The following is a 26,455-nucleotide window of genomic DNA, read 5'->3' as shown; positions in this document are numbered from 1 at the left end:
AATACTAGTGGACTGGTAATCTACTAATCTTCTAATCTACTCTTTAGCTTCTGTTCTCTAAGATGGTCATTCTCAAAGTCTTCACTTTCTAGGATTCCTAGATTTCTCCTGCCAAGTGGCTTTTTTAAAAAGAATTATTTTATTTAACTTTTATTTATTTATTTCTAATTTGATTAGAGAAAAAGAGAGGGAAAGTGAGAAAGCAAGCCACCAGGTCTGAGACTCAAACTGTGGTCAACCATGTGGGAGTCCAGTGCCCTTAACCACCACACTACCAGCCAACCCCCAAAGCGGCTTTTATAGTCATTTGGGGCTCTATACAAGTGACACATCCCCATCTCTGGACCTGACCTCTCAGTCAGATTTCTGTCTTTGTCCACTCCTCAGTTTTTACTTCATCAGAATGCCCATTGTAGTGTTTTCAGATAATCCCTTAAGGAACTTTGGCCATTGTCACAGATATCCTAATAATCGTACTAGACCGTATCCTTATTCTCAGAATTGATATTATGAGTGGCTATTGATTTATGAATGTGAACAAACTGGAGTAGAAATACCAGACAATAGCAAAAGGGAAAGTTATCCTGAAATATTCATTGATCCTAGGTTCTTTCCCTTTGAGCTTTTTGAGTACTTCATGATCAATACCATGCTAGACCCTGAGGATGCTAGGATCAGTAGAACGCAAAGTGAGTCCTTGCAGAGAGCTTTCAGTCTGGTTGGGAAGATTGGAGGTGAGGAGTCATAATTTTAACACTGTATGAGTGTTCTAAAAACTGGTAAATAAAGCCATTGAGAGCACTAGGAAAAAGATGAAAATGTTGTTTGAGCAGTCTGGAGGAAAGATGGAATTTCACCGAGGAATGATGTGTGCAAAGGCTAGAATTAAGGAAAGATAACCATGCTGCCTTTGGAGGGTGTAGACTAGCAAGTGTCAGAAGGAAAGAATTTTCATTTTGTAAACCATTTTTATCTGGGTTGCTTAACTAGGCGTTTATTCAGTGCTACAATGAAGGCCAGTCCATAACACAGTGGGTAAGCACTATGCATTGGGAACCAAATCCCACATAGTTGACAGTGGTTCAGGTTCAAGTTCCAGCCCCGGTGACTTGAAAACACACACTGGGTAAACGTGTGTGTACCCAAAATCCTGACAGGATAGAAAAATGGAAGAAAAAGGATTGTGGTGTGACCATGCCCATTGGGGACATGGTGTGTTCTCTTTCTCCCACAAGTGCCTATGTCCTCTGACAATTAAAAAATAAAAATAAGTGATGATTTTTTTAAAATAATTATTTATTTAAATTTATTTATTTGGTGTAGTGCACATATGCTCACTGGAGAGAGAGAGGGAAAGTGAGAAAGCAAGCTGCCAGGTCCAGGACTCTAACCATGGTCAGCCCTGTGGGAGTCTAGTACCATAACCACCACGCCACCTGCTGGCCTCAGTGTTGATTGATAATATAAGTATCAGTTAAGATCTTAGAAACTTCTTTAATTTGTGGGCAAAAAAAATTTTTTTTTAAGGTTTTTGCCATAGGGTTTATGTGCTTATTGGAGAGAGGTAGAGAGAGTAAGTGAGAGGGAAAGTAAGAAATCACCCCCTCGAAAGAGGCAGAGAGAGAGAGTGAGAGGGAAAGTAAGAAATCACCCTCTTAGAGAATGGCCACAATGTAGAACCTTCTCCTCGGTTCTTCTCCTGGGATTTTGGGCACTCATTCAGACGTTCCCAGTGTGATCTTTCAGACCACTAGATCAAACCATGTCGGCCATGTGGGAGTCCAGTGCCTTAACCACCACACTACCTACTGACCCTAAGACAACATTTTTTAAAGGTAAAAGTGTTCTGCGACCAGCAGGTAGCGTAATGGCTATGTCACTGAACTCCCATGTAGCCGACTGCGGTTTGAGTCCCAGACCCAGTGGCTTAAACTCACACTGAGCGTGTGTGTGTGTGCCCAAAATCCCAAGAGGAGAATGGAAGAGAAGAAATTGCAGCGTGGCCATCCCCCCTGGGGGGTGATTTCTTGCTTTCTATCTCTCTGTCTCCCTCTCTCTGGTGAGTGCACGCACCCTGTAGCAAAAACCTCTCCAAAAAATAAAATAAAGTGTTCTGACAAGTGCCAGTTTATATTCACATTATATGAGGCTTTTCCCCTGCTTTGTAGAAGTAATATTGTAACGAGATCAAGGTAATGACTCTGTAGACTTCTGGTCAGAAGCCTGTCCATTCGGTGTGGTTTCAAAACCGGCACACCACCATTGAGGAGCCCTGACTTGATGTTCTAGTCCCAGGATATGCTAATAAATAACACCTACCCTTTAATTGCCTCTTGGAAACTGCCAATTATAATACTTGTCCTGCTCCCATTTGTGAGTTTTTGCACACAACCCTGGTTCAAAGGGTAGAATGTTTACCTTTAGGTAAAACTTGGTAAAGGGGATCAGACAGTGACATAGCAGTAAATGTGATGCTCTGTGAGGTCAACCCATATGGTAAGGTTCTGGGTTCACCTCCCTGAATATACTGAGCAGATACATAACCATGATACAGGGCTGGCTAAGGCTGGAGGTTGATCATGATGTCATGACGGAAGCTGTCTGTTGCTTTCACTTGTGGTAGAGAAGTAAATGAACTTAGGAAAAAAAAAAAAAAACTTGGTAGTTAGTGGTCTTAAAAATTAAGACAAAAGTGTGATTTAAAGGTGGGTGTCTGAAGGTTTGTAGGGAACATTTTGGTAACAGAAATTCCAGAAGGAAAATTAGAAAGCAAGGGCAGAGAGGCAAAAAAAAGATAGAGCTGAGAAATGAAACAGAAAGGAAAATTGGGGAGATTTAAACAGCCCATTGTTACAGGAAGTGATCTATATGAAAAGATGAAAAGAAATATTTGCAGGGGCAAAGACTTGCCTGTGCCTGATAGAAAGGAAATGAGGACTTCAGTTCTACAACCTCTAGGAATTGAATTTAACCCACACCTAGTAAGTTTAAAAGCAAATTCACCCCCAGATCATCTGGAGGGGAATAGGGCCCTGCAGACACATTGACTTGAACCCTGTGAGAATCTAAGCAGGAGACCCAGATGAGACAAGACATGAGATAATAAGTGGGTGTTGTTTTAAGCTGCTAAAAATAATTAAGAAAAAGGAAGGGTGGAGAAATAGAAAGCAATATTCTGAGCTATAGAAGGTGTTGACAGGGGAGGTAGAAAGGTACAAGATAAATTTTGCCGTCAGCTTGCTTTTGCTTTGGTTTTACTGAGTCTTGTCTGTGAGGTCATGGTGGTGGTGTCATGGAAAAGAGCTTTAATTGCAAGACTAGCCTGAGTTCAGATACTAGCTTATGCTAAGGTTTGACTTGGAGCCAGTTTCTTCTTCCTGTCTTGCTTGCCTCTACCATAAAATAAATAATACCTCAAAGGATTATTGTTAGAATTAAGCGAGATTATGAATAGAAAGATCCAAAAGGAAAGAACAGAGGTAGATTTGGGTAAAAGAGTGATCGTTCCCTTTTCTATAGTAAAAATACTTTTCTATTATTATTTCACCACAGGGATTGTTTCTCTAGGATAAGCAGATTCAGAATGTGATTATTAGCAGTGTGCCCATAGCATTTATACATCCCCTACAATTATTCATTTATTCTTTTTTTCAAAGAAGTGTTTTACTTAACTTTATTTTAATTTGATCAGAGGGGGACTGAGTGAGAGAGAGGGAGGTGGAGAGGAGTGAGAAAGCAAGCCACCAGATCCGGGACTTGAACCGTGGTAGAAGTCCAGTGCCCCTAATCACCATGCCCCATGCTGGCCCCATTCTTTTTTTTTTTTTTTTTTTTTTTTAGGGGTTTTTTCTTTAGGGGCGGAACAGTCCAAATTTTTACTTCTTATTTTCCTCCCTCCTTTCTTTTTGGAGAGGTTATTGCTATAGGGCACGTGTGCTCGCCAGAGAGAGACAGAGAGACAGAAAGCGAGAAATCACCCCCCCAGGGGGGATGGCCACACCACAGTCCCTTCTCCTCCATTCTCCTCTCGGGATTTTGGGCACGCACGCACACATGCCTGGCGTGAGTTTAAGCCGCCGGGTCCGGGACTCGAACCGCGGTCGACTACCTGGGAGTCCAGCGACATAGCCATTACGCTAACTGCTGGTCCCTGGCCCCATTCTTTAAATGAGTGTTAAATGCAGACTGTGCAAAGTGCTCAGGATACAGTTCCTGTTGCCCAGAGACACATAATCTAATGGAGGAGATAACATGAAACCGAGAAACAAACAAATAAAAAATAAGTACTTTGAACTATGGTGAAGATTCTAAAGGGAAAATCCAGAGTGCTCTGACCACGGGACTCCAGGAGCATTTGACATTTAATCACAAACCTAAGAGAGTTAGGTAAAGAGAGGCATGGAAAATGACAGTTGTTTAGTAGGGTGAGGAATATTGTGAAAGAACTGGGTTGGAAAGGAAAGAAATGTGAATCAGTCTGGAAAATGCTGATTTGCAGGGTCCATGAGACAGCAAAGTAAAAATAACTCATTGGGTGGTAGAATAGATAAAGAGGGCTAGATATATGGACTGGGGATAGGATTTTGAGAGTCATCGGCATATGGGAGATAAACTCACCAGCCTGGATCTAGTGCCTGGGAAAATATCAGGTGAGAACAGAAGACTCAGAACATACAGCAAACCAACCAGATGAAGGAAGATAGCAGAGAAAGAGCAGGCAGTGGTGAGAAAGGAGAAAGTCAGGAGAGTGGAGTGGACAACACTACTAAATACTGCTAAGAGGTCAAGTAAGATGAGGACTTAAATGTAAATGGTAGACTTAGCCCCTCTGCTAATAAGTATAGATTAGCAAGTGAAAAGGTTATAAAACAGATTAGAAGGTCTTGAGAAGCTATCGATGGGAGGTGAGATGGTTAAACATATATCAGCAGCTCCTTTGATAAGTTTGGCTACAAAGAGGGGAAGAAGTAACGAGGCTGAGAGCTGAAAGAAGATTGAGTTAAAGGGAGGAAAGATATTCTTGTTTTAAGATGGCAAAGATGTGAGTACATTTAAACACTGATGTGAAAGGTCTTAAGAATGAGAGAAACTGAAGGTAAAGAAGAAAGTGGATTATTGCTCGTGGAAGAATTGTGAATTCCACCATTCAGTAGACATGGGGAGTTGGGGGTATAGGTGCACATGAAGGGTACAGAGGAGGGAATTTAGTAGAGAGTGGAAAGGGGGAGTGTTGACCAGAGGAATAGCATGTAAAACATTGACTATAACTCACTAGCCATTGGCCGATTAGCTATATTTATGCAAGAACTGCTTGTACAGTTTTTATTTTCTTAATGTTGTCCCTTAATCTCTCAAGTAACCCCTGTAGTGGTTTATGGAAGAAAAAATGAAAATAATGGAATGGTTTGTTATTATCAGTTTCTCCTGGTAAGCCATGCAGGGAAGGTAGCTGAAACCATGAGTTAGAATAAGATTGGAGTATTGCCTGTGTTTCACATACTGGTTTTTTTTCCATTTGTAGTAGTAATTTTTCTCTTTCTCAATTTTTAGGCCTTTTCTGATGCCATTAAAAAATGGCAGGAGCTATCACCAGAAACCAGTGGAAAAAGGAAAAAGAGAAAAGAAATGAATCAATATTCTTACATAGATTTCAAATTTGAACAAGGTAATGAATGGCAAACTGTGGTTGCTGATAGTATGTTAACCTTCCCTTCAAGTATGGTCAGTGAAGGATGTCATGTTATAGGAAACTTAAAGAGGACAAGGCCAGGCCAAGGAATGACTGGAGGGGTCAGTTTTGACAGCATAGCAAAAGTTTAAGAAAGTGGCTACAGTTGTCAGCTTCCTTGTTCCCGCTCAAGATATATCATAACAGGAAAATTTTGTGCAACATTAAATAATTCATGGGTGGAAAAGCATTTGGAAATGCTGTTAAATTTCAGAAAAACTGATCTCGAAAGTTTCATGAGAATTGGCTATAATCATTAGAATTACCTATATTAATGATGATTACTTACTGAAGATCACTTGTGCATCTTATAGCCATGTTTCTCTAAAATTTTGTTATTTTTTTATTTTTTAAAAAGATGTATTTATTTATTATTTTTTAATTTGACTAGAGAGAGAGAAAGGGAAAGTGAGAAAGCAAGCCGCCAAGTCTGTAACTTGGTCCGCAGTTGGCTATGTGGGAGTCCAGTGTCTTAACCACCATGCCACCTGCTGACCCCAAATTTTGTTATTTTTATTGATGAAGTAACTCCTTTTCAGGAGGTTAGTCTTATCATCTGAGTGCCTTCTATCCAAGAAAAGTTTACTTGGGGCAGCAGATAGTGTAGCGGTTATGTCGTTAGATTCCCACATGACCAACTGCAACTTGAGTCCCAGGCCCAGTGACTTGGAAAATCAGCCTGGGCATATGTGCACACATGCCCAAGGTCCCAGGAGAAGAATGAAGGAGAAGGGGTTGTCGAGACATGACCATCCTCTCTGGGAGGTGATTTCTCACTTTCCCTCTCACTGTCCATCCAGTGAGTGCATATGCCCTCTAGGGAAAAAAACAACTTTGCTTAACACTATACTATACTACTTTCATAAAACCAAAAACTGGTTTCCTAAATAGCTAGAAATGGGTTAAATCTGTAAAAATGTAGTGAGAATGAACAAGAGAAAAGGAGAATAAAAATAAAAGGTATCAGGAACCAGATATAGTGAATATTGCAAAAATCAAGAGAGATTACTAAGAACAAATTTGTGAGTATATTGAAAATCTGAGTGGAATAGAGTTTTCCAGAAAAACATAAATTACCAAGTCAGCAGAAGCATAAAACCTGAACAACTAATTACATATCTGTTATTTGTCATTCTTTTATCTTTTATACTACAAGTTACTTATTATAAATCTAGATGTTACTCTTTCAGTGTTTCTGTATATTTAAAGATTTTCAAAATAATGAAAGTTGGGAAAAAAACATACATACATATATATGTATATACATACATCACATTTGTACCTATTAGGACAGCCAAAAGTAAAATCTAATGATAGTAGTTGATGTGAAGCACCAGGAACTCATATACGTTGCTGGTAGAAGGACAGTGTAAGTTGGTATAACCATTTTGGAAAACTAGTATATTTTCTAAAGCTAAAAGTAAGTAAGCATATCCCATGATTCAGCAGTTGCACTCCTATATACTCAACATAATTGTAGACATACATTCACCAATAAATAACTACAAGCCTCCTCATTCATAATAACCCTAAACTGTAAACTCGGATGTCCTCGGGAATAAAATGGGTAATGAACTATGCTATAATCACACAGTGCAGTTCTTAGTAGAAAGGCTTTTTAAATGGAGCATAAAAGCAGTAAAAACCAGGAAGGCCAAAAAGGGCATGATAGATTAGGAGAAAGGATCCCAGTCTTCTCAAATGGTAGCTGTTACAGGAGTCATGTACTGCGGGTAACAGGCCAGGGATTGGAAACTGGAAATTGCTGGCCTAGATTCCTAGCACACAGTTGTTTTCATGATTCTGCGTTGTCATATATCTTCTAGGTGATATAAAAATAGAAAAGAGGATGTTCTTTCTGGAAAATAAGCGGCGACATTGTAGGTCCTATGACCGGCGTGCCCTCCTTCCAGCTGTACAACAGGAGCAGGAGTTCTATGAGCAGAAAATCAAAGAGATGGCAGAGGTAAGAGGATATACTCTGATCTTGGATTGTGTTTCTTGGCTTTTTGCTTGCTAACTATTTGGGCTTACTACTAAATTGTCTTTTAATATTTCTTTTTTTACAGTGGTTAATTTGAATAAACTATAGCATTTTAAAAAACACAAAACCTAGTTTTAGCATGATACCAACTGAAGTTCATAGATTCATAAATCAGGTTTATATTAGAAAATTTTAATTGGAGCTGAGTAAGCATATCTTTTTCACCTTCCTCAGCCTCTTATGGTGGAGAAAAAGCAGAGGTTCCATTTAGCTCTTTGATTTTTCCAACTATTGGGTTGTTGGGAAAGTCATGACACATTTTTGCATAGAAAAGCACTTTCCTGGGAATCAGCAGTTAGCATAATGGCTATGGCGCTGGACTCCCACATAGTTGACCGTGGTTCGCATCCCAGACCCGGTGGCTTAAAACTCACGCCGGGCGCGTGTGTGTGCATGCCCAAGATCCCAAGAGGAGAATAGAGGAATAGGAATTGCGGCGTGACCAGCCCCCCTGGGGGGTGATTTCTCGCTTTCTGTCTCTATGTCTCTCTGTCTGTCTGGCGAGCGCACGTGCCCTATAGCGAAAACCTCTCCAAAAAAGAAAAAGGAAAGCACTTTCCTGACAACCTAATGTATTAGTTGCTTAAAAGTACCTTGTAGACCAGAATCTTTCAAAGTGTGTGGCCCACGAATTCCTGAGTACCCAGGTCTCTTTTTTTTTTTTTTTTTTTTAAAGAGATTTTTGCTATAGGACTCGTGCCCTCCCCAGAGGGACAAAAAGCGAGAAATCATCCCCGAGGGGGGATGGCCATGCTTCAGTCCTTTCTCCACTCGCCTCCTCTTGGGATCTTGGGCATTCACGCACACACGCCTGGCATGAATTTCAAGCTCCTGGGTCTGGGACTTGAACCACAGTCAAGTATGTGGGAGTCCAGCGACATAACTGTTAACACCATCTGTTGGTCCCTCCCCAAGACTCTTCAAAGGTATCTGCAAGGTCAAATCTCTTACAATGATGCTTAAACATTATTTGATCTTTTCACTGTGTTGAATTGGTATCAACAGAACAAAATCAATAGTACCTTAGTACGAATCAGGCTAGTGGCACAAAACTCTACTAGTAATTATTGTTTTATTTACCAGCATGTATTCAAATGTTTAAAATATGCCCACTTTACCTGAAGAAGTCTTCAATAAGGCAGGAAAAACTATTTATCAGAGTTTTGGCCCTTGAAAATATCCTTCCTATATTCTTTTTTTTTTTTTTTTAACGATCAGTTATTTAATTAGGTTCTTGGCAAAAATTTAGATTCCAGTTTGTGGGGATAAACTCTATTTATAAGGACAAATGCAGATCACAGGTAGCCCTTGAACTGAGGAACAGCTTTGATTTTTGGTAAAATCTGCAAGTCCACAGCTTTCTGATCAACCTTGCACTGCTCTGAAATCTTTTTTTTTTTTTTTTTTTTTTGCTGGAGGGGCTTTTGCTATAGTGTGTGCTCACTAGAAAGACAGAGAGACAGAAAGCGAGAAATCACCCCCCAGGGGGATGGCCACGCGGCAATCCCTTCTCCGTTCTCCTCTTGGGATCTTGGGCACGCACGCACCCACGCCCAGCATGAGTTTAAGCCACCAGGTCCGGGACTCAAACCATGGTCGACTACATGGGAGTTCAGCGACATAGCCATTACGCTAACTGCTGGTTCCCATGCTGCTCTGAAATCTTATATTTCTCCTTCTCTGTGTGAAAGATCTCACCTTCCTGGTGTCTAGGCTTCCACAGTTTCTTTTTCTTAAAGTAAGCATCGGTAAGGTGCTTTGGGATTTTTACTTTGCTAATGTCAATTTTCGTGGAGATGGCGATGACAAATTTCTGGTGTGTTCTATGCAGTGGAACTGGAACTCGATTGAGAACCAGCAGTCAAGTTACAAGTAGCAAGCCACTGCTCAGCTGCTTCAGGAAACCACTCTTTTGCCTCTGTGGCATCTAGTAAGGGTGATCAAAATGGTCCCCAGAGTGATGCTAGCTCGCAGCTTTCTCACATGCTGACTGAAGGTTTTTTTTTGCTGTGGCTCAACAGCTTTCAAGGCACATCTTCAGTAGGATAATACCTAAGCATTTTGCGCAATTTAACCATCTGGGTACCACCATTCTTGTCTCCAATTGGTTTTGTAACAGTTGCAAGAACCTTCTTTTTCTTTGCAAAATCATGGATTTAGTGGCCGAGTATTTCCTCTTATACATGGACTTCCTGGAATACATGGCAGACCGGGAGTATCTGCTGTTGCCCTGGACTCGGACCGGGTTTCAGCCTCAAAGGGGTTTCCCCTTCTTGGGATTTTTAGCTTTGGGGTCACCCTTTTCAACCTTCCTACTGACATCAGTCTTCTTGGCTTCAGGTTTCTTCTCCTTGGTATCCTGCTTTGCAACTTTTTCACTTGCTATCTTGTATAGTGGGAAAAAGAACTAAACTCTCTGATCCTTCCAATATTCTAACAAAATGCAAAGTATGCTTAAAGTGATTCTGCCATATAGCAGGATATGATATTTGTTTCAAAGAAAAATACTTGTGTGATTGAGTTGCCAGCAACCAGATTAGCCGCATTTTTCCTTTTACGCAGAATGTCATTTTTACTTGAAGAAAAGGACAGGAGACTATGATTATTTAAAACTAAGTATTTGGCAGACATTTTTTAAAAAATGAATGATTTGTGGGACTGGCAGGTTGTGTGGTAGGTGTAGGCTCTGGACTCCCACATGACCAACCATGTCTCCCCGGTGAGCGTACCTATGCTATAGTAGTTTATAAATATTTATTTTTAAGAGTTGTCTTGATCCACCCATCACAGAATCATATTTATTAGTATCACCACGGATCTCATCAGAGAAATATAATATTTAAAATATTGGCAAATTGGTGGATGTATTTTAGTTCAACGTAGTACTTCTTGATATCCACATTGTCCTATCTTTGGCCAGGTACATCCCCTTCTAGTTCATCTCTGGGTTTGCCCTTGTAGTTTTTGACAGTATCCTTGCTTTCTCACACAACGAGGTACCCACACGTTAAACTTCTACTTTCTCATTCATACCTGACAGTTTCTCCATGATGATTTATTTTCTTCAGTGAGAATTCATACTGAGATTTCTGTTTTAGATCAGGTTCTTCACTTCTCAAGTTTTTGCTAGTGTTTGTTTTATGCTAAATATCTTGGTTTTTAATAACAACATAGTTCCTGTCAGATTATATCAGAAACCAGTGGATGGCATAATGGTTACCTTGGTGGACTCCCACGTAGTTGATCGCGGTTTGAGTCCAAGACCCAGCGGCTTAAAACTCAAGACGGGCACATGCGTGTGCATGTTCAAGCTCCTGAGAGGAAAATGGAGAAGGGATTGCAGCACAGCCATCCCCCTGAGAGTTGATTTCTCACTTTCTATCTCTGTGTCTCTAGTCAGCATGTGCACCCTTTAGCAAAAATCTATTTAAAAAAAAAAAAAAAAAAAGAATATATAGTGATTACAGTGCTGGACTCCCAGGTTCTAGTGTGGCCATTCCCCCCACCCCCAGAGGGGAGGGTGATTTCTCACCTTTGTCTCTCTTTTTCCTCTGTTTCTCTCTTTCTGTCTAGTGAGCACATAGACCCTATAGCAAAAATCTCTCCAAAAAAATAATAAAATAAAATAAAAATATTGTATTTTAAAGTAACTTGAAATAAGTCTGTGTGGTTAGGCCATTAACTTTGATAAACAGTTGTTTATTTTCAATTCTTAAGGAATTGACTCTTGGCTCTTCATATAATTTTGTTCCTCAATTTTGTAAAATATTTTTAGTCAAAAATAGAAGGAATGTGCAGAGAGGTGACTTCTTGTTTTTTCTTTTTCCTTGTTCTCTCACTTCCTCTATATAACCATTGTTTTTAGATTTGGGTTTAGCTTACCTTATTTTAAATAAAAGCAAGTGTGTGTGTGTGTGTGTGTGTGTGTGTGTGTGTGTGTGTGTGTAGATATATATTTACTTACTTACCCGCCCCTCTTATCTAAAAGGTAGCATACTCCTCTGTCCTGAATTAACTGTGCATTCTGGTGATGACTCCACAGAATTACATAGAGATTTTCCTCTTTAAGACTGACTAGTATGCCATTATATGCAGTACCAGTTTATTCAGTCATTCCTCTATTGATGGCTATTCACGTTACTGCTATGGTAAATAAGTTTGTGTGTATATCATTTCATATTTTTGCCCCAGAGTATCTTTGGTCTAGACTCCTAAGAGTAGCACTGATGAGTCCATGCCAAGTTCTCCATCATGCTTATACTATTTTTGCATTCTCACCAGTCTTATGCAAAGAGTGCCTATTGCCCTATAGCCTTACCAGGAAAATATGTTGTCAAACTTGAATTTTACTAATTTGGGTTTTTTATTTGCTTATGCTGTTCAGAAGTGTTTTACGTGCCAGTCTTTTTCCTTATTCTGTATTTAGTGTTATTGGGTCGTTTGAAAAGTCATGAAATATTTTTTCTGCTTTTCTATGCAAAAATGTGTCATGACTTTTCCAACAACCCAATGTTTTGAAGAAAAAATTGCCCACATTTTATAATACTTGTATGATTTCCTTTTTTATATTTAGTTCTCTGATCATTTTTTAGGTTTATTCTTAGATAATTTTTTAACTATTGGATTATATAACCAAAGTGATGACTATTAATAATAGAATTGTGTTTATGGAAATAAATACTAAATTATTAGTGTCATATTTACTAAGTTTATATCAAAACATGTGGGTTTTTTTGTTCCTTAGCATGAAGACTTTTTGCTTGCCCTACAGATGAATGAAGAGCAGTATCAAAAGGTAGTTTGAAATCTCACCTAATTAATTTATCCTGTTTTTTTGTATTTTTTTTTTAAGGCCATAGACTCTTACCACATTTTCTTGGCATTTTGCTGGCAAATTTGTTCCTTTATAACCTCCTGTTGATATGCTGAATTTGCAGATCAGCCAAGCTACAGTCAGAGTACTTGAAGTAGTATAGCCACTGTTGAGTTAGAAGTGAAGGGATGATGATGGAAATGGTCCTGTTAAAAGAACATTATCTGGTGTTGGACCAGCTGATGGTGTGGTGGTTAAGATGGCTGGAACCCACCCATGTGGCCAACTTGGGAGATCGAGTCCCGGACCCTTGAAAAACACACCAGGCATGTGTGTGTGCATGCCCAAAATCCTAAGAGGGAATGGAAGAGAAGGGATTGTGATGTGATCATCCTCTCTATGGGGTGATTTCTTAGTTTTCCCACTTTCTCTCTCTCTCTAGCAAGTGCATGTGCCCTATAGCAAACCAAAAGAAAGAAGATTATCTAGTATCTGTCAAATAGACTGTTAGTGAAAATTTAGAACTAAGATACCCACTTTAGAGGTTAAAGGAAAAGAGATGTATAACCTCGGGGCCAGATTACTTTCTGTGTGATATCTGCCATCATTATCTAGTGACCTTTTTTAAAATAGTAAAATGGGTTAATGACTAGATCAGTCAATCACTGCCTTTAATAAAAAGAGTTGACACCAACAGATGGCATGATGATATTGCTAAACTCCCACGTAGTTGACCTCAGTTCAAGTTTTGAACCCAGCAGCTTAAAACTCATGCCAGGCGCATGTGTGTGCATGCCCAAAATCCCAAGAGGAGATTGGAGAAGGGATTGTGGTGTGGCTGTCCCTTCTGGGGTTGAATTCTCACTTTCTGTCTTTCTGTCTCTCTGTCTCTGGTGAGCACCTTATAGCAAAAATATCTCTCTCAAAAAAAAGAAAAAAAATATATTTATAGAGAGAGAGAGTACATTTCCTGGTACATTACTTGAGGTTACTGCTTTAGTTAATTTAAGCAGTCTCTTAAAATAATGGACTAGGATACAACCCCCCTCACACTCCTATCTTTTTTAAAAAAAAAAAATTATTTTATTTCTTAAACTTAATTTAATTTGATGAGAGAGTGAGAAAGCAAGCCACCAGATCCAGGACTTGAACTGTGGTCGACCTCATGGGAATCCAGCATCCTTAACCACGACTCCACCAGCTGACCCCCACTCTCCTCTGTCTTATAACAAAAAAAAGTCCAACTCTCAAAAGCTTTTTTGGATAACATCTTGTCATAGACTTTTATAATCATATTAGCATCTGATTCCAGGTATTGTAGTTCCCCTAGTATCATAGAGTAGATTAATATGTTAACTAAATAGAAAAAATTATTCCAGAGAATGCCCCCCCCCCAAAAAAAAATGAACATCTTACTATGTTTAGTTGTGGATTAATAGTGTGCTAGCAGTCTGAGCTAGGTTTATACAGCAAAAAACAATTTGTCATTGTTTTATGGGTCCTTGGAATTGGAATTGCTTTTTAGCAACTTCTAAGGCGGGGGGATGGTGGCGTAATTAGACAAGGCTTTCGTCTATCTGAGTGTCTCTGACGGACTTGCAGGATGGCCAGCTGATAGAGTGCCGCTGCTGCTATGGGGAGTTTCCCTTTGAGGAGCTGACACAGTGCGCAGATGCTCACTTGTTCTGCAAAGAGTGTCTCATCAGATATGCCCAAGAGGCGGTCTTTGGGTCTGGAAAGGTAAGAACTATCTATATGTCCACACATATGAAACATTCACAGGATCTGAGTTAACCACCTCAAACTTTTGTTGATACACAAGTGTAGACACCTCGTGAAAGTGCTTCTTCTGGAGTGAATTGGAATTCTGCTGATTATGCTAATGTATGCATTACCTGATTGGTATCAATATGTTGGTTCTGTGCATCAGCAGATTTCTTTTCAGGAAATGATAGAATTCTTCCATGTTCCCATGCCTAGCCCCACAGGATCATCTACATCATCACTCTTTCATAATCAAATGAAAGATGAATTCAGAGAGAACCTTGTATCTTAGTTAACTGTATGAGAGTACATCAGTATTGTTTTTACAAAATTTTTAAAGGATTTTATGGTTTGATTAAACGCTCTATGTTACCGATTTTTATCTTTACACAGTGGCGGTATCATAGCCAATGAAGTTTATCCATGGCATTATTGCTAATTGAAAACTACTGGGGGGACCAGCAGTTAGTGTAATGGCTATGTCGCTGGACTCCCCCGTAGTCGACTGCGGTTCGCGTCCTGGATCCGGTGGCTTAAAACTCACGCCAGGCGCATGTGCACGCGTGCCCAAGATCCCAAGAGGAGAATGGAGGAAAAGGGATTGCGGCATGGCCATCCCCCCTGGGGAGTGATTTCTCGCTTTCTGTCTCTCTGTCTTTCTCTGTCTGGCAAGCGCACGCACCCTATAGCAAAAACCTCTAAAAAAGAAAGGAAGGAGGGAGGGAGGGAGGAAGGAAGGAAAGAAAGAAAGAAAGAAAGAAAACAACTGGGGTTTTTTTGGTTTTGAGTTTTTGTGACATGGCACATGCAATTGCCAGAGAGAAAGAAGTGAGACATCACTGCCCCTCCCCCCATGGCCACACCACAATCCCTTCTTCTCCAGTCTCCTCTCAGGATTTTGGGCACACATGTACACACACCTGATTTCAAGCCACTGGATCTAGTACTCTGTACAGCTGACCTGTGGAATCTAGCACCTTACCCTTCCCACCACCTACTGGCCCTAAAAACAACTGTATTAGAGATCAACAGAAGGCATAATGGCTACATCGTTGCACTCCCATGTAGTCAACCATGGTTGGAGTCCCGGACTTGGCTGCCTAAAACTCATGCCAGGCACGTGTGTGTATGAGCCCAAGATCCTGAGAGGAGAATGGAGAAGAAGGGATTGTGGTGTGGCCATCCCCCCAGGGGTTGATTTCTTACTGTCTGTTTGGCTCAAGCATGTGCCCTATAGCAAAAATCTCTGAAAAAAAACCAGCAGGAACTGTCAATACAAAATTGTATTTTTGTGTCCAGACTCAGTTTATCTTGACCCCAGCATTACACAGTATGGAAAAGAGTCTTGTATTTTTTACATCGCAAAATTTGTGGGTATTTTGTTACAGCAGCTAAAATATGACCTTGTAAAATTGTTTTTATTTCTTCTATAAGTGAGAGAGAGAGTATCCTCATCAGGGTCTTGACACCCCCCTCAACCCCCTGAGACCCCTAAATCACAGGCATGTACATGTCTGGCATACTCAGGAAGGTCTCCAGATGCAAACCTGGAACTTTCCTATGTAGGCCAGGCTCATAGAGCATCACTTTTTACCACTGCACCACCATCTAGCTCCTACAACATGGCCTTTTTAACATCACCAGTCGTAAGAAAAATCAGTATCATATAACTCCTTAGTGCTACACTGAAAACTTGCCAAAAATGCCTAATTTCAGTCTAATGTAAGACACATACAAATTGAGAAGCATTCTATGAAATTATACAAAATTACTGACCACTTTAAAAGTATCAAGGTCATGTAAGATCAGGAAATACTGAGGAACTGTCACAGGTTAAAAGAAATAAGGAGGGGCCCGCAGGTGGTATGGTAGTTAAGGTGCTAGACTTCCACATGGCTAACCACAGTCTAAGTCCTGCACCCAGAGACTTGATGATTAAGTGGGGCACATGAATGTGAAATCCCAAGAGGGGACTGGAGGAGAAGGGATTGCAGTGTGGCCATCTCTCCTGGGGAGTGCTTTCTCACTTTCCTTCTCTGTCTCTCTTTCTGGCAAGTACATGCACCCTATGACAAAAACCTTTTTAAGAAAAGAGACTAAGACACGATGACTAGATGCCATGTGAGATCCTAGACCAGAAAAAGGACTTTTAGTGGAAAACCTGGTGAAATCCAAATAAAAACTGTGCTTAGTAGTATTGCGTCACTGTTAACATCCTAGTTTTGATTATATATGTATGGTTACATAAGATGTTGACATTAGGAGAAGCTGGGTGAAGAGGATACAGGAACTCTTTCAATTTAAAGAACGGGACCTTTGGAGTCAAGCAGAATGGTTTGGAGTTTGAACTTCCCACCTACCAACTCTTGAGCAAATTAAATTTCTGACCTTGAGCAAATTAAATTTCTCAAGCCTTAATTTCTTCCTGTAAGATGGGGATCATTGTGAACGTTAAATGAGAATAAGTTAAAAGAACTTATTGCCTAACACACAGTAAAAGCTTCATAACTTTTAGCTATTGTTATTTTAAGATGTCTTTTTTCCATTTGTTTGCTTTGGTGACTTTCATGTCAGAAGCATTCCTTTAATGTCTAGCACTTTTAATTCATATTAAAGACCTGTTTGGAAGCTGTTCAAGTAGTGGGACTTACAGGCCATAGACCAGTAAGTTTTCTAGGTGCCTTTAACCAGTTAGCTTTTGTGCTGTCAATCTGAATGACAAGATCTTGGGTCTTTCTCTTGGAGTGGTTAAGTGTACCTCTTACCCTTCAAGGTATGATTCCATATTCCAGTATTCTGGAGCTGAGTAAGAGGAAGGAACTGTAGAATTTCCTATTTATTATGCAGACTTGACTTCAAGCCCTGACATCAGTCCACACCTCTGCCCTGCTCTACCTGGCCAGAGCCTTATGGTTCAGCTGAACCCAACTAAAGAGATTAGGAACTAGATCCTGAACAATACCCTTCACCTGTTTTTAGTTTATTCCTGTCAATTCCTGCCCCTTTCCCACCTCTGGGCTCTGCTTTCTAATAGGTCTCCAGCTTTTCTAGATGTGTAAAAGAAACCAACTTGCTTCTCATCAGCATCTCCTTTTCAGACACTGAGCTGTAGCAGCTAAAATATGACCTTGTAAAATTGTTTTTATTTCTTCTATAAGTGAGAGAGAGAGTATCCTCATCAGGGTCTTGACACCCCCCTCAACCCCCTGAGACCCCTAAATCACAGGCATGTACATGTCTGGCATACTCAGGAAGGTCTCCAGATGCAAACCTGGAACTTTCCTATGTAGGCCAGGCTCATAGAGCATCACTTTTTACCACTGCACCACCATCTAGCTCCTACAACATGGCCTTTTTAACATCACCAGTCGTAAGAAAAATCAGTATCATATAACTCCTTAGTGCTACACTGAAAACTTGCCAAAAATGCCTAATTTCAGTCTAATGTAAGACACATACAAATTGAGAAGCATTCTATGAAATTATACAAAATTACTGACCACTTTAAAAGTATCAAGGTCATGTAAGATCAGGAAATACTGAGGAACTGTCACAGGTTAAAAGAAATAAGGAGGGGCCCGCAGGTGGTATGGTAGTTAAGGTGCTAGACTTCCACATGGCTAACCACAGTCTAAGTCCTGCACCCAGAGACTTGATGATTAAGTGGGGCACATGAATGTGAAATCCCAAGAGGGGACTGGAGGAGAAGGGATTGCAGTGTGGCCATCTCTCCTGGGGAGTGCTTTCTCACTTTCCTTCTCTGTCTCTCTTTCTGGCAAGTACATGCACCCTATGACAAAAACCTTTTTAAGAAAAGAGACTAAGACACGATGACTAGATGCCATGTGAGATCCTAGACCAGAAAAAGGACTTTTAGTGGAAAACCTGGTGAAATCCAAATAAAAACTGTGCTTAGTAGTATTGCGTCACTGTTAACATCCTAGTTTTGATTATATATGTATGGTTACATAAGATGTTGACATTAGGAGAAGCTGGGTGAAGAGGATACAGGAACTCTTTCAATTTAAAGAACGGGACCTTTGGAGTCAAGCAGAATGGTTTGGAGTTTGAACTTCCCACCTACCAACTCTTGAGCAAATTAAATTTCTGACCTTGAGCAAATTAAATTTCTCAAGCCTTAATTTCTTCCTGTAAGATGGGGATCATTGTGAACGTTAAATGAGAATAAGTTAAAAGAACTTATTGCCTAACACACAGTAAAAGCTTCATAACTTTTAGCTATTGTTATTTTAAGATGTCTTTTTTCCATTTGTTTGCTTTGGTGACTTTCATGTCAGAAGCATTCCTTTAATGTCTAGCACTTTTAATTCATATTAAAGACCTGTTTGGAAGCTGTTCAAGTAGTGGGACTTACAGGCCATAGACCAGTAAGTTTTCTAGGTGCCTTTAACCAGTTAGCTTTTGTGCTGTCAATCTGAATGACAAGATCTTGGGTCTTTCTCTTGGAGTGGTTAAGTGTACCTCTTACCCTTCAAGGTATGATTCCATATTCCAGTATTCTGGAGCTGAGTAAGAGGAAGGAACTGTAGAATTTCCTATTTATTATGCAGACTTGACTTCAAGCCCTGACATCAGTCCACACCTCTGCCCTGCTCTACCTGGCCAGAGCCTTATGGTTCAGCTGAACCCAACTAAAGAGATTAGGAACTAGATCCTGAACAATACCCTTCACCTGTTTTTAGTTTATTCCTGTCAATTCCTGCCCCTTTCCCACCTCTGGGCTCTGCTTTCTAATAGGTCTCCAGCTTTTCTAGATGTGTAAAAGAAACCAACTTGCTTCTCATCAGCATCTCCTTTTCAGACACTGAGCTGTGGCCTACCTCCTCTGGTCTCCTAAGCCATTTACTCTTTATATTTTCCATTTTCATGAAGGCTGATAAAGGTCCTCTAATGATGTCAGAGATGAACTTTGTGTTTTTGTTTCATGGTTTCCTTACAGATCTTTGTGTGCCACCTCAGAATATGTGTCCTTAACCATTGTTTGTTTGCCTCCCATTTAAAGATATATTTAACCATAGAGGTTTTACATTTTTCTAAAATCTTGGTTGAATTTTATATTTTGCTTTACTTGCTTGTCATTCTAGTCAGAGCTCAGCTGTATGGAAGGCAGCTGCACATGTTCATTCCCAACCAGTGAACTGGAGAAGGTGCTTCCCCAGACCATCTTATATAAATACTATGAACGAAAAGCTGAAGAAGAAGTTGCTGCAGCCTATGCTGATGAGCTTGTCAGGTGAGTTTTCAGAGTCAGGGGGCGTCATCAGCCAACTCATTGACCATTATGAAGACTACCTGCACTTTCATCAGATGATGAAAATTCTATAACAAAGCTGTATCCTGTAGATTTTTTGACATTTCTTGTTGTGAAATAAGGTAGCTAAATTAACTATTAGTTGAAAAGTCTGCAGTTCCTTATTTGTCTATATGTCTTTCCACCTCCTGATCTTTTAGCCTGTAGGTAAAGTTGTTGTGCTCTGGGTTATATGAAAACTGATGTGTGGGGAACCAGCAGTTAGCATAATGGCTATGTCGCTGGATTCCCATGTAGTTGACCGCAGTTCGCGTCCCAGACCCGGTGGCTTAAAACTCATGCCAGGTGCGTGTGTGATCTTGTTCAGCCCAAGATCCCGAGAGGAGAATGGAGGAGAAGGAATTGTAGCGTGACCATCCCCCCTGGGGGGTGATTTCTCACTTTCTGTCTCTATGTTTCTCTCTGTCTGTCTGGTGAGCGCACGCACCCTATAGCGAAAACCTCTCAAAAAAAAAAAAAAAACTGATGTGTGCAAGGGGTTCTCAAAAAGGATATGTGTCCATTGGGTGGTTTCCATTGAGTCACGACCTGGAATGGCACCTGTGTTTCCTACTAAATGTTAGCACAAAAAAGAGGCTCAATCCATGTTTTAATGAAAACTAAGGAGTAAAAAGGCCATATGGCTCTGCAGTTCAAAACTTAGTGTGAACCATCACGTAGACCCAAATCAAGCTTTAATACTCATCTTCCATTGACTCTAGGTGCCCCTCCTGTAGCTTTCCTGCCCTGTTGGACAGTGATGTGAAGAGGTTCAGCTGTCCTAATCCTCGCTGCCGAAAGGTAGGGAGGCAATTTCACTTCAAAATGTATACTTGAATTATGGTGTTAGGAACTACCTCAGTGCCCCAAATATCTGCTCTTTATCTCCGTGTTGGTGCATGAGAATGATTGCTTTCATTTTTATGAAAGCAAATGAAGATCAGTAATTTTTGAATGGTGGTTAAGTTAATTACTGAGATGAGAGCCACTTGTAGAAAACCAGTTACCAAAGCTCTGGATCCCTGTGTTAATGCCATTGTCTTATAAAGACAGATGCTGTAATGTGAAATGAATTTTGTTTCTCTTCATTGTGTCAGAGTTTTCCTTGCTTGATCTTTTCCCCACTCTGTGCTCAAATATCCATTCCCAGCACATGCTCACATGTTAGTGCATGCATACACATGCATACACATTCACAACCATTCAGAATCTAAGCAATTTATTTGATTAAAGAATTAGGCATTATGGTGTCATTTCTGCCACATCTGGTAGGTTGTTCACTTTTCTACTCTCCTTATAAGAACTAGCTCTAACAGATGAGTCCAGAATTCTTGCTTTTCAAGAGCCAACCCTAGACCCATTCTTTCTCACCTGAGTCAGGATATTGGTTGATCTAGTGTAGTCTAGATGCCTGGGTGCTGCTGAGAACAAAAGAAAGCTTAGTTACTTGTGGTTGAGGAATGGCGGAAGGGGAAGAATAAATCATGTGTTCAGCATTCAGACTGACTGTGGTTCGAGTCCCAGACCTGGTGGCTTGCTTTCTCATTTTCTCTTTCTCTTTCTCGCTCTCGCTTTCTCACTCTGTCCCTCTCTGGTCAAATTAAAATAAATAAATAAAGTTAAATTAAATAATTCTTTAATAAAAAAATAATAAAGATGTTCAACAAGCTCAGGAAGATGATGCATGAGCAAAATGAGAACATCAACAGAGAGAGAAAATAGTAAAAATAAACAAATTTCAGAACTGAAGAACATAGTAATAGTTGAATTGAAAAACTGAGCTGAATTCAACAGCATATTTTACCAGAACAGAAGAGTAAATCATGAACTTTAAGACAGATCATTTGAAATTATCCAGTCAGAGTAGTGAAAATAAACAAGAATGAAGAATGAAATGAAAGACTTGGGCCAGCAAGTGGTGTGGTTAAAGTGCTGGACTCCCACATGGCCAAACGTGGTTCAAGTCCCAGACCCGGTGACTTGCTTTCTCACTTTCTCTCTCTCTGGTGAGTGCAAGTGCCCTATAGCAGATTTAAAAATAATAATAATTTAAAATTCTTTTAAAAAAATAAGTAAAAGACTTATGGGACGTCGTCAAACATATTGATATACATACAATGGGAGTGTCAGAAAGAGAAGAGAGAAGGAAAGAATACTTATTTGAAGAATTAATAGCCATAAATTTCTGAAATCTGGTGAAGGAAGTCGTTCAGATTCAGAAAGCCCAACAGACCCCAACTAAGACAAACCCAGATAAGATCACATCACGATACACAATCAGGTTATCATTTCAGAGACAGGATGTTAAAAGCGGGAAGGGAAAAATTCCTTGTGACATGAAGGATAGCTTTCATGAGATTATCAGCATATTTCTCAGCAGAAACTTACCAGAAGAGTAAGTATGAATGGTTTATTCAAAGTATAAAAGAAGCTGCCAACAAAGAATACTGTATTTGGTGAAACTGTTCTTCAAAAGTGAGGCGAAATCAGTATATTACCAGATAAAAGCTGAGGGAGTTCATTGCTGGCTTGCTTTCTCATTTTCTCTTTCTCTTTCTCGCTCTCGCTTTCTCACTCTGTCCCTCTCTGGTCAAATTAAAATAAATAAATAAAGTTAAATTAAATAATTCTTTAATAAAAAAATAATAAAGATGTTCAACAAGCTCAGGAAGATGATGCATGAGCAAAATGAGAACATCAACAGAGAGAGAAAATAGTAAAAATAAACAAATTTCAGAACTGAAGAACATAGTAATAGTTGAATTGAAAAACTGAGCTGAATTCAACAGCATATTTTACCAGAACAGAAGAGTAAATCATGAACTTTAAGACAGATCATTTGAAATTATCCAGTCAGAGTAGTGAAAATAAACAAGAATGAAGAATGAAATGAAAGACTTGGGCCAGCAAGTGGTGTGGTTAAAGTGCTGGACTCCCACATGGCCAAACGTGGTTCAAGTCCCAGACCCGGTGACTTGCTTTCTCACTTTCTCTCTCTCTGGTGAGTGCAAGTGCCCTATAGCAGATTTAAAAATAATAATAATTTAAAATTCTTTTAAAAAAATAAGTAAAAGACTTATGGGACGTCGTCAAACATATTGATATACATACAATGGGAGTGTCAGAAAGAGAAGAGAGAAGGAAAGAATACTTATTTGAAGAATTAATAGCCATAAATTTCTGAAATCTGGTGAAGGAAGTCGTTCAGATTCAGAAAGCCCAACAGACCCCAACTAAGACAAACCCAGATAAGATCACATCACGATACACAATCAGGTTATCATTTCAGAGACAGGATGTTAAAAGCGGGAAGGGAAAAATTCCTTGTGACATGAAGGATAGCTTTCATGAGATTATCAGCATATTTCTCAGCAGAAACTTACCAGAAGAGTAAGTATGAATGGTTTATTCAAAGTATAAAAGAAGCTGCCAACAAAGAATACTGTATTTGGTGAAACTGTTCTTCAAAAGTGAGGCGAAATCAGTATATTACCAGATAAAAGCTGAGGGAGTTCATTGCTGCTAGACCTGCCTTACCAGAAATGCTAATTAAAATTCTTCAAATTGAAACAGTTGCTAGATGGTAATGTGAGATCCTATAAATTACAAGGCTTGTTGGTAAGTAAAATATGTAGACAAGTACAGAATACTGTAATGGTCATGTGTACATTATTTTTAACTCTGGTATAGACTTTAAAAGGCAGAAGTTGTGGGGCCAGCAGGTGGCATAGTGGTTAAGATGCTGGACTCCCATGTGGCTGGCTGCAGTTTGAGTCATGGAGCCAGCAGCTTAAAACTCCTACTGGGTGCATGTCCAAGATCCTGTGAGGAGAATGGAGGAGAAGGGATTGTGGTGTGGCCATCCCCCAGGTGGGAGGGTGGTTTCTCAGTTTATGTCTCTGTCTCTCCAGCGAGCACATGTACCCTATTGCAAAAAATCTCTCAAAAAAAAAGAGCAGAAATATATGGGCCAGCAGGTGGCCTGGTGGTTAAGGTGTTGGATGCCCTCAGAGCCCACCACAGTTCGAGTCTCAGACCCAGCAGCTTGAGAATCACACTGGGCACATGCATGTGCATGCCCAAAAATCAGAAAGGAGAGTGGAAGAAAAGGGATTGTGTGTGCCCATTCCTTGGAGTATAATTTCTTACTTTCTGTCTCTCTTTGGCAAATGCATGTTCACTGTAGCAAAAGCTTATTTAAAAAAAAAAAAAGCAGAAGCATTAAAAAAGGAAAAGCTATAAAACAGTAATGGGCACAAAAATGAAAAGATGTAATTTGTGACATCAGTAATACAAAGTGTCTGAAGGCCAGCAGGTGGTGTGCAGGTTAAGGCACTGGATCTCACAAGGCTAACTCCACAGTTCGAGTCCCAGACATGGCGGCTCGAAAAATACTCCAGGCTCATGTGTGTGCATTCCAAAATCCTTAGAGGAGAATGGAGGAGAAGTGACTATGGTGTGAGCATCCCCATTGGGGATGATTTCTCACTTTCTCTTTCTCTGTTCCACCAGCAAGTGCCCACACCCTATGGCTAAAAAAACTCAAAAACAGGGACCAGCAGTTAGCGTAATGGCTATATTGCTGGACTCCCACGTAGTCTACCGCGGTTCGAGTCCCGGACCCGGTGGCTTAAACTCACGCCGGGCATGTGTGCATACGTGCCCAAGATCCCGAGAGGAGAATGGAAGAGAAGGGATTGTGGCGTGACCATCCCCCCGGGGGGTGATTTCTCGCTTTCTGTCTGTCTCTGTCTGTCTGGCGAGCGCACACGCTCTATAGCAAAAACCTCTCAAAAGAAAAAAAAACTAAAAATGGATTAAAGAGCTAAACTTAAGATCTGAAACTATAAAATTTCTAGGAGAAAACATAGGAGGAAAGCTTCATTACATTAGTCTTAGTAGTGATTTACTAGATGTGACACCAAAGACCAGGCAACAAAAGCAAAACCTAGAAAAATGGGTCTGTGTTAAACTAAAAAGCTTATGTACAGCAAAGGAAATAGTCATCAAAGTGAAAAATTGGCCTATGGAAAGGATTGAAATCCTTTAAGAAAAGAGATCCAGAACATGCACCCATATTCATTATAACATTATTCACAGTAGCCACCAAATAGATAACTTAAATGTCCATCAATAGATGAATGGATAAAAATGTGGTATTTATTTTTCACCCTTAAAGAAGGAAATCCTGGGCCAGCAGATGGTATAGTGGTTAAGGCACTGGAATTCCACATGACTGAATGCTGTTTGAGTCCTGGACCTGGTGACTAGAACTCATGTTGGGCACGTGTGCATGCCCACCCAAAAGAGCAAGAGGAGAATGAAGTAGAAGGGATTGCAGCATGACCATCCCCTAGGCAATGATTTCTCACTTTTTCTCTCTCCCTTTCTCTCTCTCTGGCAAGCTCATGCACCCTATAGCCAAAATTTCTCCTGAAAAGTATATATAATAAATAAAAAGGAAAAAAAAAAAAAAGGAGGAAATCCTTGGACCAGCAGGTGGCTTGGTGGTTAAGGAGCTGGGTTCTCACATGGCTGTGATTCAAGTCCTGGACTTGGCAACTCCAAAATCACAATAATAAATAGATAAATAAGTGTTTTAGAAAAAAAAAAAAAGTAAGTGGGTTCAAACTGATTTTTAGGGGTGAAGAAAAGGAGCAGATTTGAAAGATATTACAGATAAAGGATGAGAAGGTGATAGGCTGAATGTGAGAGTAGGAGGAATTCTAGATGACTCACAGGTGTCTCTGGCTTAGGACACTACATAGTTGATGCTGTTTGCAAAACTGGAAATAGAATCAAAAAGATTTCAGGAGACAAGAAAATGAACTTTTTTTTATATGATTTTCAAGATGGAGGTATTCGATGTATATGTGTTTTGTGAGTGCCTGGCACATAGATGGGTGCACAGTAAATTTCGGTAATTGACTAGGGTCAAGAATACATGGAAGGATCTAGGCTGGAAAAAGATTTGGAATCTGGAGTGAAAAGCAGCAAAAGGAGGCAGTAGGTGGAGAATAAGGAGCCCAGGAAGGAGATTATTCTCTTAGAAATGTTGGGTCATGCAATCTAATTTCAAAGTATGTCTTTCTATTCAAGTCTTTTTATGTCCCTCAGTAATGCTGTGCAGTGAAAAGAATGCAGCAGAAGGCATCAATTACAGGTGCTTCAGAACTTGATTTTGTGCCACAGGTGATAATATTCACTTTCTAGGCTCTGTTTTTACTCTTGGTGTAAGGTCTGTAGGTATTTGATCCATCAAATAAAGTGGAAAATAACGAGAAAACTTCTATATGAGGACTTTGAAGCAGTGACAGCTTGGGAGTTGACTAATAATGCAAAGCAGAGTGCAGAGTACCTCATCCTTGTCCTTTGGAGGAAAGGAGAGCTTGTGCTCAGCTCTGTACTTATTTGTGAGCACGTGGAACAAGGGCCACTAGGTGGCACTGATGCTCCACAAAGAAAGGTTTTTCTCTCGGATGTTTCAAAGTGTGTGTGTCAGCAAAATAGTCTCATAAGCAGAATTGACAGAATTCTTTCAGGTTTAGTACTAAAGCAAACTCCTACATGCATTCAGAATTTAATATCAAAGATGTCAGCGTTTCTAGGGCATATATGTTTTTACCGTTTTCTCATACAGATTCTCTTTATGGCATTCTTTCTCTTCAGCAAAATAGGTAAAACGGCTGTTAATCCTTGAGGATTTCTAATGTTTAAGAAATGAGCCACAAGCTAATTTTGGCCCATGTGAGACCGAGGGCATCTGCTTTCTCATTGCAGTGTCTTTGCCAGTAA

At 40.0% G+C, this 26,455-nt stretch overlaps 1 protein-coding gene across 2 annotated transcripts in view; it reads left to right on the top strand.

Annotated features, from left to right (window-relative positions):
• Positions 1-26,455, top strand: part of RNF216 (ring finger protein 216) — a 162,210-nt gene that overhangs the window by 33,548 nt on the left and 102,207 nt on the right. For both annotated transcript variants that reach the window (XM_027769995.1, XM_027769994.1), the window contains exons 7-12: positions 5,551-5,665; positions 7,555-7,694; positions 12,517-12,567; positions 14,188-14,325; positions 19,455-19,603; positions 20,383-20,461. In XM_027769995.1, coding sequence (XP_027625796.1) covers positions 5,551-5,665; positions 7,555-7,694; positions 12,517-12,567; positions 14,188-14,325; positions 19,455-19,603; positions 20,383-20,461 — 672 coding nt within the window. The remainder of the gene's footprint in view (positions 1-5,550; positions 5,666-7,554; positions 7,695-12,516; positions 12,568-14,187; positions 14,326-19,454; positions 19,604-20,382; positions 20,462-26,455) is intronic.

The sequence above is a fragment of the Tupaia chinensis genome, unplaced genomic scaffold, assembly GCF_000334495.1.
Source record: "Tupaia chinensis unplaced genomic scaffold, TupChi_1.0 Scaffold000101_1, whole genome shotgun sequence".
Taxonomy (NCBI): domain Eukaryota; kingdom Metazoa; phylum Chordata; class Mammalia; order Scandentia; family Tupaiidae; genus Tupaia; species Tupaia belangeri.
The sequence above is the reverse complement of the archived record's forward strand: the minus strand, read 5'-3'. Positions and strand labels throughout refer to the sequence as shown.